The 16500-nt window shown below is 38.8% G+C and overlaps 1 protein-coding gene across 2 annotated transcripts in view; it reads left to right on the top strand.

Annotated features, from left to right (window-relative positions):
• The window catches only part of PKP2 (plakophilin 2), a 114128-nt gene extending 102933 nt beyond the window's left edge, over positions 1-11195 (top strand). For both annotated transcript variants that reach the window (XM_017507927.1, XM_017507928.2), the window contains exons 10-13: positions 740-893; positions 6341-6530; positions 10047-10134; positions 10281-11195. In XM_017507927.1, the coding sequence (XP_017363416.1) occupies positions 740-893; positions 6341-6530; positions 10047-10134; positions 10281-10349 (501 nt within the window). In that variant the 3' untranslated portion in view covers positions 10350-11195. The remainder of the gene's footprint in view (positions 1-739; positions 894-6340; positions 6531-10046; positions 10135-10280) is intronic.
• Positions 11196-16500: the final 5305 nt, after the last annotated feature.

Below are 16500 nucleotides of genomic sequence, written 5' to 3'. Positions count from 1 at the left end.
CACGACCTCTGTCTCCCAGGTTCAAGTGATTCTCCTACCTCAGCCTCTTGAGTAGCTGGGATTGCAGGCATGTGCCACCATGATCAGCTAATGATTTTGTATTTTTTTAGTATAGATGGGGTTTCACCATGTTGGCCAGGTTAGTTTCGAACTCCTGACTTCAGGTGATCCACCTACCTCGGCCTCCCAAAGTGCTGGGATTACAGGCGTGAGCCACCACACCATGGCCCAGGATTGCATTTGAAAGTACTGAATAAACAGTTTTTTATCTAGAAATTGACTTAAAAACTTAATAAGAGTTTAAAGAAAATACCTTCAGACTAGTTTCACTATAGTCCTAGGTTTTAAAACATCTTCACCCAGGCATGGTGGTTCACACCTGTGATCCCAGCACTTTGAGAGGCTGAGGTGGGTGGATCACCTGAGTCAGGAGTTCGAGACCAGCCTGGTCAACATAGTGAAGCCCCATCCCTCCTAAAAATACAAAAAACTTAGCTGGGCGTGGTGGCACACACCTGTAATCCCAGCTACTCAGGAGGCTGAGGCAGGAGAATCACTTGAACCCAGGAGGCAGAGGTTGTGGTGAGTTGAGATTGGGAACTGCACTCCAGCCTGGGTGACTCTATTTCGAAATAAATAAAATAAAACATTTTCATCAACCTCTGCTAATCTGTAGAAAATTTCAAATTACCATGAAATGCAATACAACAGAACTTATAAGATATGTCTCACAAAACAGATGCCAACGTCAGTAGCTCAGACAGTTGTCCAGAAAGAAAGTGGCCTGCAGCACACCCGAAAGATGCTGTATGTCGGTGACCCAAGCGTGAAAAAAACAGCCATCTCGCTGCTGAGGAATCTGTCCCGGAATCTTTCTCTGCAGAATGAAATTGGTGAGTCCATATGAGTCTCTACATGTAATATGCACAAACTGAAGATACAATGCAATGAAGCGTTGTCTGTATCACCTTCTGTTCACAGAGCTGCACTGGAAATGGGAGTAAGGAGTAGGTGATAAATCTGCCTGCCTTTTGTGCAGCCAGATATCACAAACAGGCTTTCTGAGTGGATCTCACCAGAGATTTTTTAAAATATCTAATTTTTTTAAATTACTACAAGAGAGAAATTTTAGGGCATACTGATAATTAACGAGATAAGTAATATTGTTGTTACTTTTCCCTGGGTGGCCCCCTCAGTCACACCCCCCAGTGAAGTCTTTCTAACCCATATAGTTGTCTTTCAGAATGTTTTCTCTGTGACTCTCTTAAGCACCACTATTCTAGAACATTTGAAAAACAAATGTAGTGGTGGTTTACTTTAGTAGTTTGGCAGCATGTTGAACTTTTAAAAAATGGATAAACAGATAATCGCAATAAAAAGACAAAAAGAAGGAGCCACTGAATATAGCAGATTTGGCGTGGATTTTTTTTTAGTAACTGATCAGACATATTTTGCCTTTGACTCTGTATTATTGACAGATGATAACTATGTTACATTATCAAATAACGTAACTTTTTGTTTACTTATACCAAGAAGTATGTGATAAATGTTTGTTGTATTAAGTAAAAAAATTACAAAATAAGGCGAAGCACAATAGCTCATGCCTATAATCCTAGCACTTTGGGAGGTGGAGGTAGGTGAATTGCCTGAGCTTAGGAGTTCGAGACCAGCCTGGGCAACGTGGCGAAGCCCTGTCTCTACTAAAAATACAAAAAAATTAGCTGGGGGTGGAGGTGCACACCTGTAGTCCCAGCTACTCAGGAGGCTGAAGCAGGAGAATCTCTTAAACTCAGGAGGCAGAGGTTGCAGTGAGCCAAGATTTTGCACCATTGCACTCCAGCCTGGGTAACAGAGCAAGACTCTGTCTCAAAAAAAAATTACAAAATGAAATAATAGAAAGATAATGCTAAAATTAAACATGCTTCACAGTGCTCTGTAAACCGGTCATTTCTAACAACTCAAATTGTTTTTCACAAAATTTCACAAAAATTAGAAATAACATTTTGTTTGTTTGTTTTAATGGATTAGATATTTAAATATGCACATACACAATCCCAGAGATACTGAAGGCTGCAGTTATATTTTAGTAATGTCATTTTCAAAGCCAGCCAGCAGCACATTTGACAGGAGGTTTTATACAATGGCTTCATGCCCATTATGAGTAGAGATAGCCTGGAAAATTCTCAGTGAATCTAAAAGAGACCTCGCCATAGGCACTCTCAAAATTATTAAATGCTCTCCCCATGGTCTTTTGTGCTGAATTTGAATAGAAGTGTATTATCCTTTCCACTTTTTGTTATTTTCCCAAATGAAAAATCGACTCTGTCTTTAAAACATTGCCAGAGTAAATAACAGCACTGTACACATTGTGCATGTACCTTCAGGGCAGAAATGCTGCTGGCCTCAGGTTCCCTAAATGTTGGGAAGGTATAGCTATAGCCACATGGTTTATGTTAGATGATTCTGTTGATAAACTTCACTTAAGGATAACAGAGAGAAGAGGCTTCAGCAAAATAAATGCAATTTTAAAATTCCAAATTCATTTCATGTCAAATATGTAAGTACAAGGACTTCCTTCTCTTGATTCAGAATTTAATAGCCAGAAATAAATGAAAATCAGCTTGAACACATGCTTTGTGTTTCTCATGAGAGCTTTTCTAAGCCAGGTAACTTTCCCTGTTTTGACCTGCAATAAAGTTGTTACATTTTACTTACCTCTAGAGAAATAAACTTGAAACTTACATTTTCTGAAAATCTTAAAGACAGGCAATGTAGCATGGTAACAGAATAACAGATTTCACACAGAAGACATGGGTGTGTATCTCACAGTGCTATTTTGCCAGTCAAGGCCTTTCATTCTATAGTTGAACTTAATAAAAGGAAAAGGCCTTCTGATAATGGCATCCATTGAGAGCTTACCACATGCGCAGGACTATGATACAGTTAACATGCATTGACTCATTTCCTCAAAACAACCCTGTGAAGTGGACAATATTATCCCACATTGCAACTTAGGGAAAAACAGAGAGCTTAAGTAGCTTGCTCAGGCAATAGAGCCGTAAATTAGTAGCAGAACCATGACTGAAACTAAAGCACTCTGGCTTTAGACAAACACTGAGCTCTCCACAGTAGGCTGTGTGCTTGAACCACAGTTAAAAAAAAAAAAAAAAAAAAAGTGTTCAGGCCTGTGAGCAGAAGGTATGTCTTACCTGTCAATCAGGTCCAGGTATTATGATGACATATAATATGACTTGTCTGTTTCAGGAATAATGATTAATGCTAGAAACACGGAAATAAGTGAGATAATAGGCTTCAAGGAACCCACAGGCCTCATCTGAAGTTGAGACAGTCACACAATTCATTACAATCCAGTATCATAGAGAGAGAAATGTGTTTCAAGATGCCACATGAATGCAGATGAAGGCACACAATAAAATTAGTATTTGTGAATCCCTGATAAACACAACATGTATTCAGGAGCTGTGAGGATCAGCAAAAGCAAAAGATGCATGCGCTCTGTCTTTTAAGAAGACTCTAAAGTGGTTAGAGAAAAAAGAAGAAAACATACATGAAAATAACTGTTACAAAAAGTTTAGGTACAAGTTCACATTGACCAAAACATGTTATCATAGGACAGGTTCTAGTGGGCTTTTCAAATATTAATACCTTTTTAAATTTTTCAATGGCTTTTTTGGTACAGGTGGTGCTCATTACATGGATAAATTATTTAGTGATGTTTTCTGAGATTTTGGTGCACCTGTCACCTGAGCAGTATACACTGTACCCAATGTGTAGTCTTTTATCCCTCACCCCCTTTCTCCCAAGGACCCCAAATCCATTATATCACTCTTATCCCTTTGCCTCCTCATAGGTTAGCTCCCACTTATAAGTGAGAACATACAATATTTGCTTTTCCATTCCTGAGTTATTTCATTTAGAATAGTGGTTTCTAGTTCCATCCAATTTGCTGCAAAGGCCATTATTTCTTGCTTTTTAACGGCTGAGTAGTATTCCATGGTGTATATATACCACATTTTCTTTACCCATTTGTTGGTTGATGGGTATTTAGGTTGATTCCTTATTTTGCAGTTGTGAATTGTGCTGCTGTAGACATGCATGTGCAAGTGTCTTTTTCATATAATGACTTCTTTTCCTTTGGGCAGATACCCAGTAGGGGGATTGCTGGATCAAATGGTCTTTCTACTTTTAGTTCTTTACGGAATCTCCATACTGTTTTCCATAGTGGTTATACTAGTTTACATTCCCACCAGCAGTGTAGAAGTGTTCCCTTTTCATTACATCCATGCTAACTAACATCTGTTATGTTTTGATTTTTAAATTATGGTCATTCTTGCAAGAGTAAGGTGGTATCTCATTGTGCTTTTAATTTGCATTTCCGTGATAATTAGTAACGAGCATTTTTTTCATTTGTTTGAAGCATATCAAAAAATTTTCATGTCCCATTTGTATATCTTCTATTGAGAATTGTCTATTCATGTCCTTAGGCCACTTTTTTGATGGAATTATTTGGTTTTTTTCTTGCTGATTTGTTTGAGTTCTTTGTAGATTCTGGATATTAGTCCTTTGTCAAATGCAGATTGTGAATATCTTCTCCCACTCTATGGGTTGTCTGTTTACTATGTTGATTATTTCTTTTGCTGTGCAGAAGATTTTTAATTTAATTAGGTCCCATTTTCTTATTTTTGGTTTTGTGGCATTTGCTTTTGGGTTCTTGGTCATGAACTCTTTGCCTAAGCCAATGTCTACAAGAGATTTTCTAGTGTTACCTTCTAGCATTTTTATGGTTTCAGGACTCAGATTTAAGTCTTTAATCCATCTTGAGTTGATTTTTGTATAAAGTAAGAGATGAGGATCCAGCTTCATTCTTTTACATGTGGCTTGCCAATTATTCCAGCACCCTTTGTTGAACGTCCTTTCCACACTTTATGTTTCTGTTTGCTTTGTCAAAGATCAGTTGGCTGTAAGTATTTGGCTTTATTTCTGGCTTCTCTATTCTGTCTATATGTCTTTTTCATTTTCTATAGCCTAATTTTGGAAGTGATGTGTCTACTTTTTTAATACTTGTTAGTACAAAAAAAAAAGCCAAACTCAAACTTATAACCTAGAAGTTATATACATAGTGGAAATGTACATTTAAAATAGTTTCTCTTTGTAAAATAGTAGTATTATTTACGTATTGAAAAAGCCTTGGAAAGCACAGTTTGTTTGTTTATTTATTTATTTATTTATGCTTTTTAAATAGAAAAAGGGTCTCGTTATATTTTCCAGACTGGTCTCAAACTCCTGGGCTCAAGTGCTCCTCCTGGCTCGGCCTTCCAAAGTGCTGGGATTACAGACATGAGCTGCTGTGCCTGGCCTTAAATTATTTTAGTTCACTATTAATACTGTTGTAGAAAAACAGCTCCTATTAACGTTTTTCCTCAGGTTTCTTATGTAGTGTTTCTTTTTTTTTTTTTTTTGGTGATATTATAGTTTTTGGTTGGTTGCTTGTTTTTGGAGACAAGGTCTCTCTGTTACCCAGGCTTGAGTATAGTGGTATGATCTCTGCCCACTGCAGCCTCCACCTCCCAGTTCAAGTGATTCTTGTGCATCAGCCTCCTGAGTAGTTGGGACTACAGGCACAGGCATACACCACTACACCCAGCTAATTTTTGTATTTTTAGTAGAGACGAGGTTTCACCATGTTGGCCAGGCTGGTCTTGAACTCCTGACCTTAAGTGATCCATCCGCCTTGGCCTCCCAAAGTGCTGGGATTACAGGTGTGTGCCACTGCGCCTGACCAATAATATTATGTATTCTTTATATAAATAAGTATACTGATTTTTCACGTATACTATTAATGTAATTATTTTCTTGTTATTATACATGCTTCATAGATATGTGTTGTAATGAATAATAGTCTTTGCAGGTGTGTTTTAGTTCATCATATTCCTATTCTTAGGATATTGAGGCTTTTTGGTTTTTCATTTACTTGTATTACTGTCATAAAGCTCTCTGTAGAAAGCTTTTTTCATTTTCAAAGTAATATCTTTAAGATGTATTCCTAGACATGGAATTACTGAATTGAAGAAGGTGAAATATTTTTAAGTTCCTGACATTTCTGCCAGATTACATTCTGAAAAAATCTTCCATGTGCTGAGCACAGAGTATCCTCTTTTCAAGGAGTTTTAAAAATTTGTTATTAGGGAAGTTATATCTTTCCATGTGTTGTTAACCAGCTGTGTTTCTTTTTAAGAATGTTCTTTACTGAAAACGTATTGGGATCTTGGGATTAAGAAACAACCTTTTTAATCCAGTGTTCTTTTTTTTCATTTTGTAGCCAAGGAAACTCTCCCCGATTTGGTTTCCATCATTCCTGACACAGTCCCGAGTACTGATCTTCTCATTGAAACGACAGCCTCTGCCTGTTACACATTGAACAACATAATCCAAAACAGTTACCAGAATGCACGGGACCTTCTAAACACCGGGGGCATCCAGAAAATTATGACCATCAGTGCAGGCGACGCGTAAGTCTGTCAGCTGCCTTCCTGTTCCCTCACCACCCTGCGTGTAAATAACCCGGTTGTGAAGGTACAGTCATGAGCATCATGTGCAACATGGCAGCAAACAGGATGTAAAGCCAAGCCAGATCATCTGGTCGGCCCTCAGCGATCACCCAAAAGAAGAACCGAATCCATCATGCCACATGCTTGTCCCCTTTCTTCTAAAGTATCAAGAGAGGGTCAAACTCCAGAGCCTCTCTTGGTAGTGTATTTCAGCATTGTATTGGCCTAATGAATTAGCTTCCCAGAGCCACAGCTGTGATTTAGTAACAGCAGAATGTAGGCAGAGCAGGAGCCCTCTGGACGGGCAGGTACCCTTTTCCTCACTACGATCTTGGGAGGAGACGTCACAGCAGGTGGCTTAGAAGAAGCAGTGATGGCCAGGCACTGTGGCTCACACCTGTAATCCCAGCACTTTGGGAGGCCAAAGCAGGTGGATCACTTGAGGTCAGGAGTTCGAGACCAGCTTGGCCAACATGGCAAAACTCTGTCTCTACTAAAAATACAAAAAATTAGCTGGGTGTGGTAGTGCGCACCTGCAATTCCAGCTACTCAGAAAACAGGCTTGAGAATCGCTTGAGCCCAGGAGGTAGAGGTTGCAATGAGCCGAGATCATGCCACTGCACTCCAGCCTGGTTGACAGAGTGAGGCTCTGTCTCAAAAAAAGAAAAACAGAGAAGCAGTAGCAGTGATGGCACAGGAGAAGCAGTGGAGGGGAGCCTGACAAGAAAGTCTTGCTTTCACAGTTTTTTCTCTATCTTATCTCTTCTACCTCTTATTCCCTTTTAAGAACAGAAGGTCCGGTACATGTCACTCCACATCCCTGTTCCTGTTTTCAACTTTTCCGTATTTTTAAAGAAAAAACAAAGTGGGGACAAGAATGAAAAACCTTGTATAACCAAATTATTTACTATTAATTTAGAGTGATGAGATTGGAAAGGGGCATGAAGATTATCTTTTTCTCTTTATTCAATTCTGAAGTGTTTGACTTGTTACATATAGATACAAGTTACTTTTATAAATAACCAAACAAGAAAAGAAATGGCCACTATAGCCAAGTTCTAATGAATCACAAAGCAGATAACTTCATCTGTGCTGAAGCGCACGTGGCTGCTTGGCTGTACAAGGATGTACATTGTTTCCTCCACCACAGCCCCACCCAATTTAGGCCTCTTCTCCTCTGTAGCCCCACTCTGCAGTGCACATGAGGAAGGAAAACTGCATTCAGAGTCAGATTAAAACAAGCACTGAGCACTGGCTGGAGTGTCAATTCCCCAAGAATATTCACCTGTCCCCAGAGGCTGACAGATAGTATTAGAGTTGCTCGGTCTTTGTGCAAAGAATGAATTACTGCTGCAAAACTGAAATGACCCTTCCTCCAAGTAGTCATCCAAACTTCCAAGGGAAACATTATAAGATAGTATGATGTGACCGAGCACGGTGGCTTATGCCTGGAATCCCAGCACTTTGGGAGGCAGAAGGGGGAGTTTGAGACTAGCCTGGCCAGTATGGTGAAACCCCGTCTCTACTAAAAAATACAAAAATTAGCCGGGTCATGAGGTAAGGAATTCAAGACCAGCCTGGCCAATATGGTGAAACCCCATCTCTACTAAAAAAGTACAAAAATTAGCCAGGTGTGGTGGCACAAGCCTGTAGTCCCAGCCACTCAGGAGGCTGAGGCAGGAGAATCACCTGAACCTGGGAAGCAGAAGTTGCAGTGAGCCAAGATCGCACCACTGCATTCCAGCCTGGGTGAAGAGCAACACTCTGTCCAAAAAAAAAAAAAAAAAAAAAAAAAAAAAAAAAAAAAAAAAAAAAAAAAAAAAAAAAGATAGTATGATGTTTATTATTTGAGTATTCAGATATAACAATTGTTGCACATGGAAATATGCAATTACTTTTGGAAACTTCTGGTAGCTTAGCAAGATAGGGAGTAAGCTACTCTGTTACTTGTTTATTGCCTTGAGTGTCCACTTGTGAGTGAGTCTTCACATGCCCTGTCTCAAAAACAAAAGTTAACAGGAGCTTCTGCCAGTTACGTCTGCTGCTCTTTCCTAACTAGAGTGTTATTTGTCTGACCTATCATTTGTGGGCTAGCCTAGGAACTAATTATCATTTATAACATCACATCTTTGAATAAAGGAGTATCAAGTACCAAACAACCAACTTATAAACAAACTTTATGAATATAACATGCTTGCAATTTAATAACTTTTTACATTTTCGAATATTAGCGACCCATCACTTTCATGGATTTATTTGCCCTTCAGTTTTCGCAAGTGATTCTGAAAAGTCCAGGAGGTACTAACAAGTCTGTGAGATGCTGATTTGACTGATCCTCCCTGCCAGGCTAGTATGGAAGAGAAAGGCTTTTCACTGTTGAAATAACACATGCTCTTCTCTGTACATCTTTGCATTCACTCTCTGGTTTTGGTTTTATGTTTACAAACGCCTATGATATGGGTAAAAAATATCTTTGTTTAAAAAAAAAAAATCAGCCATGTGCTAGTCAGGTGATAGAAAAGAAAGATCTCTAAGGCAGCACTGATCTAAGCCAGAAGTGGGACATTTAGGATAAATTTAAAAGCAGAACATGGGGCAGGCAGGGTGGCTCACGCATATAATCCCAGCACTTTGGGATGTGAGGCGGGTGGATCACCTGAGATCAAGAGTTCAAGATCAGCCTGGCCAACATGGCAAAACCCCATCTCTACTAAAAATAGAAAAATTAGCCAGATATGGTGGTGCACATCTGTAATCCCAGCTACTTGGCAGGCGGAGGCAGGAGAATTGCTTTAACCGGGAGGCAGAGGTTTTAGTGAGCCAAGATCGCGCCATTGCACTTCAGCCTGGGCGACAGAGCGAGATTCTGTCTCAAAAAAAAAAAATAACAAAATAAAAAATAAAAGCCAAACATGAAATACTAAGTACAATGTCAAATGCAGTGGTGACTTGGATTTATAGCAGGAATAAGTTTTCCATTTGCTCTATACTAAAACGTAAAGAGATACTGAAACTGATTTAACAAGGGCTGCCACAAGAATTTCTTTTATTGACTTGAAAAATTACTTTACTCCTACATTCATAGTGTCACAAAAATCATGTCTATTTTTCAGTCATACTTTCATGCATTTTTATTCTGTAAACATACATTATAACCATACAAATATAGATTATATTCTATAAATAATTCAAGGATTTGTAACATGTTTAAGGATATATTCCTTATAAATATCAGGGATTTTCTCTATAAACTCTTTATTTATTAGCACTGTCCTAGTGGTTTAAAAAGAAAACAAAAACAAACATGGTCCCTGCCTTCCAGAGCGCGCTGTCTAATTGGTCACTGAGTGACCTGACTTCATGGACGGCTGCTGGGAGCAGCAGGTGAAGAGTGAAGAAGTCTTACAGAACATCGCCAGGCAGCATCCAGAAGCCTCACTCATTCTGCCTGATCTCAGAATGTTCTTTTCTTTTCAGCTATGCCTCCAACAAAGCAAGTAAAGCTGCCTCTGTCCTCCTGTATTCTCTGTGGGCGCACACGGAGCTCCATCATGCCTACAAGAAGGTAAGAACATGAACAAGGAATGTGTCCTAGTTAACAGAGCCAGGTAATAATGGCCCTCTTGACCCTGGTAAGAAATCACTAAAACACTGCATTTTTTTATATGCCAGTTTTGTTACCTTTCATGTTTCTGTTTGCTTATTCCTAAGGCTCAGTTTAAGAAGACAGATTTTGTCAACAGCCGGACTGCCAAAGCCTACCACTCCCTTAAGGACTGAGGAAAACGAAAAAGTATTCTCAGCTGCAAAAAAAACCCAAAGGAAAACACCTATTTTTCTACTACCCAGCCCAAGAAACGTCAAAAGCATGCCTTGTTTCTATCCTTTTCTATTTCCATGGTTCCCTGAATCCTGCAAACAAATAGAACATAATTTTATGAATCTTCCAGAAGACCTTTGCAAGTTTGCCACCAGTAGATACTGGCCTCAGGCTCTGTTTTACCCCCTACAAATAGTGGTCGTTGTTATTAGGGCTTATGGTGCATGGCCTCCTGGAACCAAAATATGAATTCATGTGGAATGGACATTCATCCAGTAAACAAGGAAAGAAGCTGTTGCATTACTGGGATTTTAAAAGTTTTATTTACATTTATACTCTTTTTCTGGGTCCCTTGTTTTGTCACTCATGTGCACATTGCTTCACCACTGGGCCACGAGTGTATTGTTCTGCAGTGTTGAAACAGACTGGAAATTACAAGAAATATCTGCAGTTATCCAGGAGAAGGTATAATGGCAAAGTTGTTTGTTTCTTTGTTTACCTTGTGCTTGTTTTTATGCCCTTGGGTTGTTTGTTTTTTTCTCTGATTTTTAAATAAGCTTAAGAAATTTAGATTACAGAATATGTATGACTGTAAGAAAAAAATTGAGAAGAAGTGATCATAGCAAATTAAAAAAATCATTTCCTCCCAGAACTTAAAATTAATAAAAATAAAAATCTTTTCCACAGAGAAAGGCAATGGTGATTATAAAATTTAACATTCTCCCAAACATTGAGTGAATGAGATTTTTTGCTAAGGAAATACTTTACCTGTAACACATCATTAAATGCAAATCTCTTCTAAACAATGGCATTCAGTGCAGTGTCTTTCTTGGGCTTTTTTGGCCACTGCCCTGAACTAGTAGAAGAATGGACTCTAGTCTTTTTTTTTTTTTTTTTTTTTTTTAGATTTAGTTTCACTCTTGTTGCCTGGGCTGGAGCACAATGCTGCAATCTCAGCTCACTGCAACCTCTGCCTCCCAGGTTCAAGTGATTCTCCTGCCTCAGCCTCCCAAGTAGCTGGGACTACAGGCACATGCCACTATGCCCAGCTAATTTTGTATTTTTAGTAGAGAAAGGGTGTCCCCATGTTCGTCAGGCAGATCTCAAACTCCCGACCTCAGGTGACCTGCCTGCCTCAGCCTCCCAAAGTGCTGGGGATTATAGGCGTGAGCCACTGCGCCTGGCTCTAGTCTTTATCTACAAGAGGAACGAAGGCCTTCTGTCAGACTGCCCAGCCAGCCTTGGCCACTGATAATACAGCTCATTTTAATGAGTTACATTATCAACCAGCCCAGCTTTGCCCCACATTTAAGAAATACCACAGAGCCACTAACTCTCATATGATCTTCATCAAGCCATTATTTTAACTCAAGAAAACTCTAGAGAAGAAAAATGAAGAAGTCATGTTGAAGAAGATGTAAGAATGTCAGGACCATCCATCCAGAAATGATATGAGAAATACTGATGTTTTAAAAGGTGACATCATCCAGTGAAGTGAATCTATATTAAATGTTATTTTAACTGTGCTATGAATAAAACCTTCATATAGAGTTAGTCTTCAAAACTACTCTGTTATATTTTGCTTTTTAAAAAAAAAAAAAAAATGTGACAACATTTGTCATAAGGAAGAAAATTCTTCAAATCCTTTTGGCCAGAAAACAGTAATAGAAAGTAAATTTTGAATGTGTACTTGTCTTTATTATATTTGAAACTAAAATTTTTTTCAAAATATAAAAGCTGAATGAGGACAGCTTACATTACTAACCTAGTATGAAATGGAATTATTTAGATACCAATTTCTAAAATACTAGAGAGAATTTGTCTTTTTCCAGAGTTCTGATGATAAGTATTTGGAGTGCATTTATTCCTCCAGATAATAAATGTATGTTCAAGAGCTTTTTGTGTTTTTTAAGGCATTAATAAAGCCTTCAATAATATTAAATACAAAATGACACAGAAGTAGTGTTGCTTGCATTGGTGTCTATGTATATCTGATTTATTTGTGTATCTTAGAATATATGGTATGATTGACATGAAATTTGAGGATTTAACCTTGTAAATTCAACTTCAGCTACTAAGGGTTTAATACTTTGTAATGACTTACATTTTTCCCCTAATTAACCTAAATTTTTACCAAGAGGCATTCCCTGTGAGAATGGCAGGACTATTACCCACAGTAGAACTTCTTTCAAAATTGAATCAAAAAAAAAAGAAGAAGAATGGTGGAAATAGATGGTGACCAAGACTTATAAAAATGGAGAGACATGCAGATGTGTTAGCTGTGGCTAGGTTTTCGTATATTGGGTGCATCTGTGACTGTGAATAGACACATTACGCTTGATTTCCACATGCTGCCTTGTCCACTCTGTTTGCAAGCACCTCACTGCTTTACAATCTGTGAACACCTTTCAGGGAGGTTCTTCTGTGAATGAACGCTTTTGATCACAGGTCTGTACATAAATATGTTTGTTTTCCTATCTATCCCAGACGGGGGCCCATGCCTTCAGAGAAACTGATGGGCTAAGCTGGGCCTTTTTTGATTGTGTTTATTTGTTCCAAAGGGCTGCTCTCTGTCAAGAATTCTTAATGGTCTTCTGGAATGAAGGAGGTTGCTGTCCTAGATTTCCCATCACTGGAAAGTTTGCTTAGATCTGATGGCAATAACCAAAGGGCTATCTGATAGAGAGGGGATTAACATGTCAAGTGGGAGAATAAGCAGCAGGACTAGATAAACCGCTATAAAACCAATTTAATCACCTTCTGGAGAAGGAATTTCTTGGAAGAAAACAGGAGATGGGAGATTATATATATATATATATATATATATATATATATATGTGTATACACACACACACACACGCATGCACACATGTTTTTATATAGAAACCTACTTATATATATAAATGTCTATATACTATAGTTATAAAATGAGATTTCCCCTAAATAAAATGTCGAATGAACTTACTGCTTTGGAATAAGGAGGACTTCAGTATGTATGTACATTGAACAAAATTGCAGAAGCAGCCTTAAATCACAGAATCTCAGGATTAAGAGGGAATTTAGAAGGCATTTGATCAAATCCTTCTCAAAGTATCATCTTGCATGAAAAAAGATTCCGTTCTTATTAATGCGATAGAGAAGAAAAATGTGCAGTTATACACTCAACTAATGCTCAACGTGACCATATAACTGGCACTTTTCAAGACTCACTCACTGTTGCATTAAAGTATTTCTTGTGGGAGGGAAAATAGATAAAAAAGGAAACTTTTTAAAATAAAATTCTGCTTTAAGTTTAACATTTTAGTTTATAGTGATGCTGACAGTTTCATCACTTACGAAGTAAGTGTTAACCTATGAAGGACTGTAAGAAAAAACTCTTCATGATATGATGTTCAGGAATGAGAGATCAAAAATCCCAATTATTGGCATAAGAATTGTTGAAAATATGAGCAGAAGGGAAAGTGCCCTGAAGGCCCTAGTCTGGGAGACTCAGTGAAAGGATCCAGTGGTCCTTAGCCTGAGAAGGGTGTGTGTCACCGCTCTGTACATATTTGAAAGCCCACTGTAGAGAACATGATAGGCTTGTTCTGGCATAGTATAGAGGACAAAAGAAAAATCAGGGTCAATAAGTGGAGGCTGTTATGAGACTAACTTTGACAGGGTAATAGTGGACATATATCGAGAACTTCTCACAGCCTCATGAAATTATCCTCTGCTTTTTTAACATTTTAAAAAGAATGAAAAAAGAAAACCTCAAAGCAGACAGAGGTTAAGTCATAGCTGGAAAGTACAGAGGGGCTTTCTGAACCCAGATGGTCTGGCTCATCTCTGGGAGTCCCCTGCGAACTAGGAGTGAACAATTCATGTCTCCATGCTGGTGTCTTTGGCTTTGCTATATTTGGAGAGTAAAGAGTGCAATATGACATCATGGTTATGAGGGCTTATTCTGAAACGGCCAGCCTTCGTTCAGATTGTGGTTCCTCCACTTATTAGCTGAGGTAGATTTCTTATTCTCACTGAGCCTCAGCTTTCCTTATCTGCCATGTGCGACCGTAGGATTTACCTCATTGGGTTGTTTTGAAGGTCAATTGTTTAAATAAACACAAAGCATTTGAAACAATACCTAATAATATCTAGTCAGTAAATGCTGATATGGTTTGGCTGTGTGTTCCACCCAAATCTCATCTCAAATTATAATCCCCACATGTTGAGGGAGGGAACAGGTGGGAGGTGGTTGGCCGATAAGGGTGATTTCCCTCATGCTGTTCTGGTGCTAGTGAGTTCTCATGAGATCTGATGGCTTTATAAAGCAGTTTTCCCTGCTCTTACTTGCTCTCTCTCGCCTGCCACCATGTAAGATGGGCCTCCTCCCCTTCTGCCGTGATTGTAGTTTCCTGAGGCATGCCCGGCCATGTGAAACTGTGAGTCAAACCTCTTTCCTTTATAAGTTTCCCAGTCTCGGGTGTTTCTTTATAGCAGTGTGAAAACAAACTAATACCAATGTTGACTAAATTGTTTGGAGGTTTGGAGGTCTTCGCTTTTCTTTTTAGGTTCATCTCTTGTGAATTTCTCTTTGAAAATATGGCTGGTTCAGTTAAACGCCCCAATAGAAGGCAAGGTAGAAATGAGGAAAACAAATATGGCCCAGGCAAGTGACTCTGAATGTCCATTCCTCAGAACATGATCCTCTGTGGATAGTTCAGTGTTACATGAAAAGAAATATCCCATACTTAAGTATTTTCTTTGTGAGAAAAACATAGTTATACAAAGATCAAAAGATTCTTGACCACATGACTTCTCAGAGTCCCTAATACGCCAGAGTGCATCGCAATTATAAAATCTCCAAGAGGGACAGATTTTGCTGCATGTCAGAGACCTTTTCTTTGAAGCTGTAAGTCCTTTCTTTCTTAGACAACTCTTGAAACTATGCCACTGCTGTAAACACACTGACCAACATCCACCTCTGCCATACACAGGAGGACAAGAGGTGTTTAGCTCTCAGTCCAGTTCATCAAGCTAAGCCTCAGCCACTAATAAACCATTTACGGTGTTAGTCCTGAATAATCTTAGTAAAATCTGAACATCTGTGATTTCAAAAGATCGAGGGTCATTTCTGAACATTTTGTTTCATGCCCACCTGGAGTACTGCAAATCTACAGACAGGTGGATAACTCAGAAGGTGGTTATTAGCCCAGAGAAGCAGGTGGAAGGACTGGCGCGCTTGCATCTAGCTGATCAAATACATCTCTTCACTCTCACATCGAGAAGCAGTTACTTCTCTCAGAAGCCTGAATTTCACCTGTAAGCAACTGACCCACAATAAATTCTGGCAAGGAATACAAAACAAGTCCAAACTGTCGTGGATTTTCTTCCCAATAATTGGAAGTTCTTCCCAATAACAATCCTTCGGATACTTTTTGGTTTGGGGATTTTAAGAAAAAAGTTTCATTTTTCTTAAAAGAAGTTTTCATTTAAAAGAAAAACGTTTTAAAACTTTTTTAATTTTAAAGAAACCATTTAAAAGAAACATTTTAAAAGAAAAAAGTTTTACTTTTTCATACATCTTCCAACATGTATTGAACACCTACTCCTGGAGCTGAGGGCCAGTGATGTAACTTTATGAAGAAGTGCTCACAGATCTTTGTGAGATTTGCTGTGCTATGATGGGCACTCATCACTCACAGTATCCTTCACTTGAGAAACAAAAAGTTATCTATTGTATGGTAAGGGCTAAGGAGCACTATAGCCATATGGATCATCCCAAATAGGTGTCTTATAAGAAATGGTTGGAGTGAGAAGCAAAGAATTATTAAAAAGTTACCTTTGGCTGGGCACAGTGGTTCACGCCTGTAATCCCAGCACTTTGGGAGGCCAAGGCAGGCAGATCACCTGAGGTCAGGAGTTCAAGACCAGCGTGGCCAATATGGTGAAACCCTGTCTCTACTAAAATCACACAAAAAATTAGCCAGGCATGGTGGTACATGCCTGTAAACCCAGCTACTCAGGAAGCTGAGGCAGGAGAATTGCTTGAACCTAGGAGGCAGATGTTGCAGTGAGCCAAGATTGCACCACTGCACTCCAGCCTGGGTGACAGAGACACTGTCGTTAAAA

Source organism: Cebus imitator, unplaced genomic scaffold, assembly GCF_001604975.1.
Source record: "Cebus imitator isolate Cc_AM_T3 unplaced genomic scaffold, Cebus_imitator-1.0 Scaffold385, whole genome shotgun sequence".
Lineage (NCBI taxonomy): Eukaryota > Metazoa > Chordata > Mammalia > Primates > Cebidae > Cebus > Cebus imitator.
This window is presented reverse-complemented; position numbering and strand designations above follow the sequence as displayed.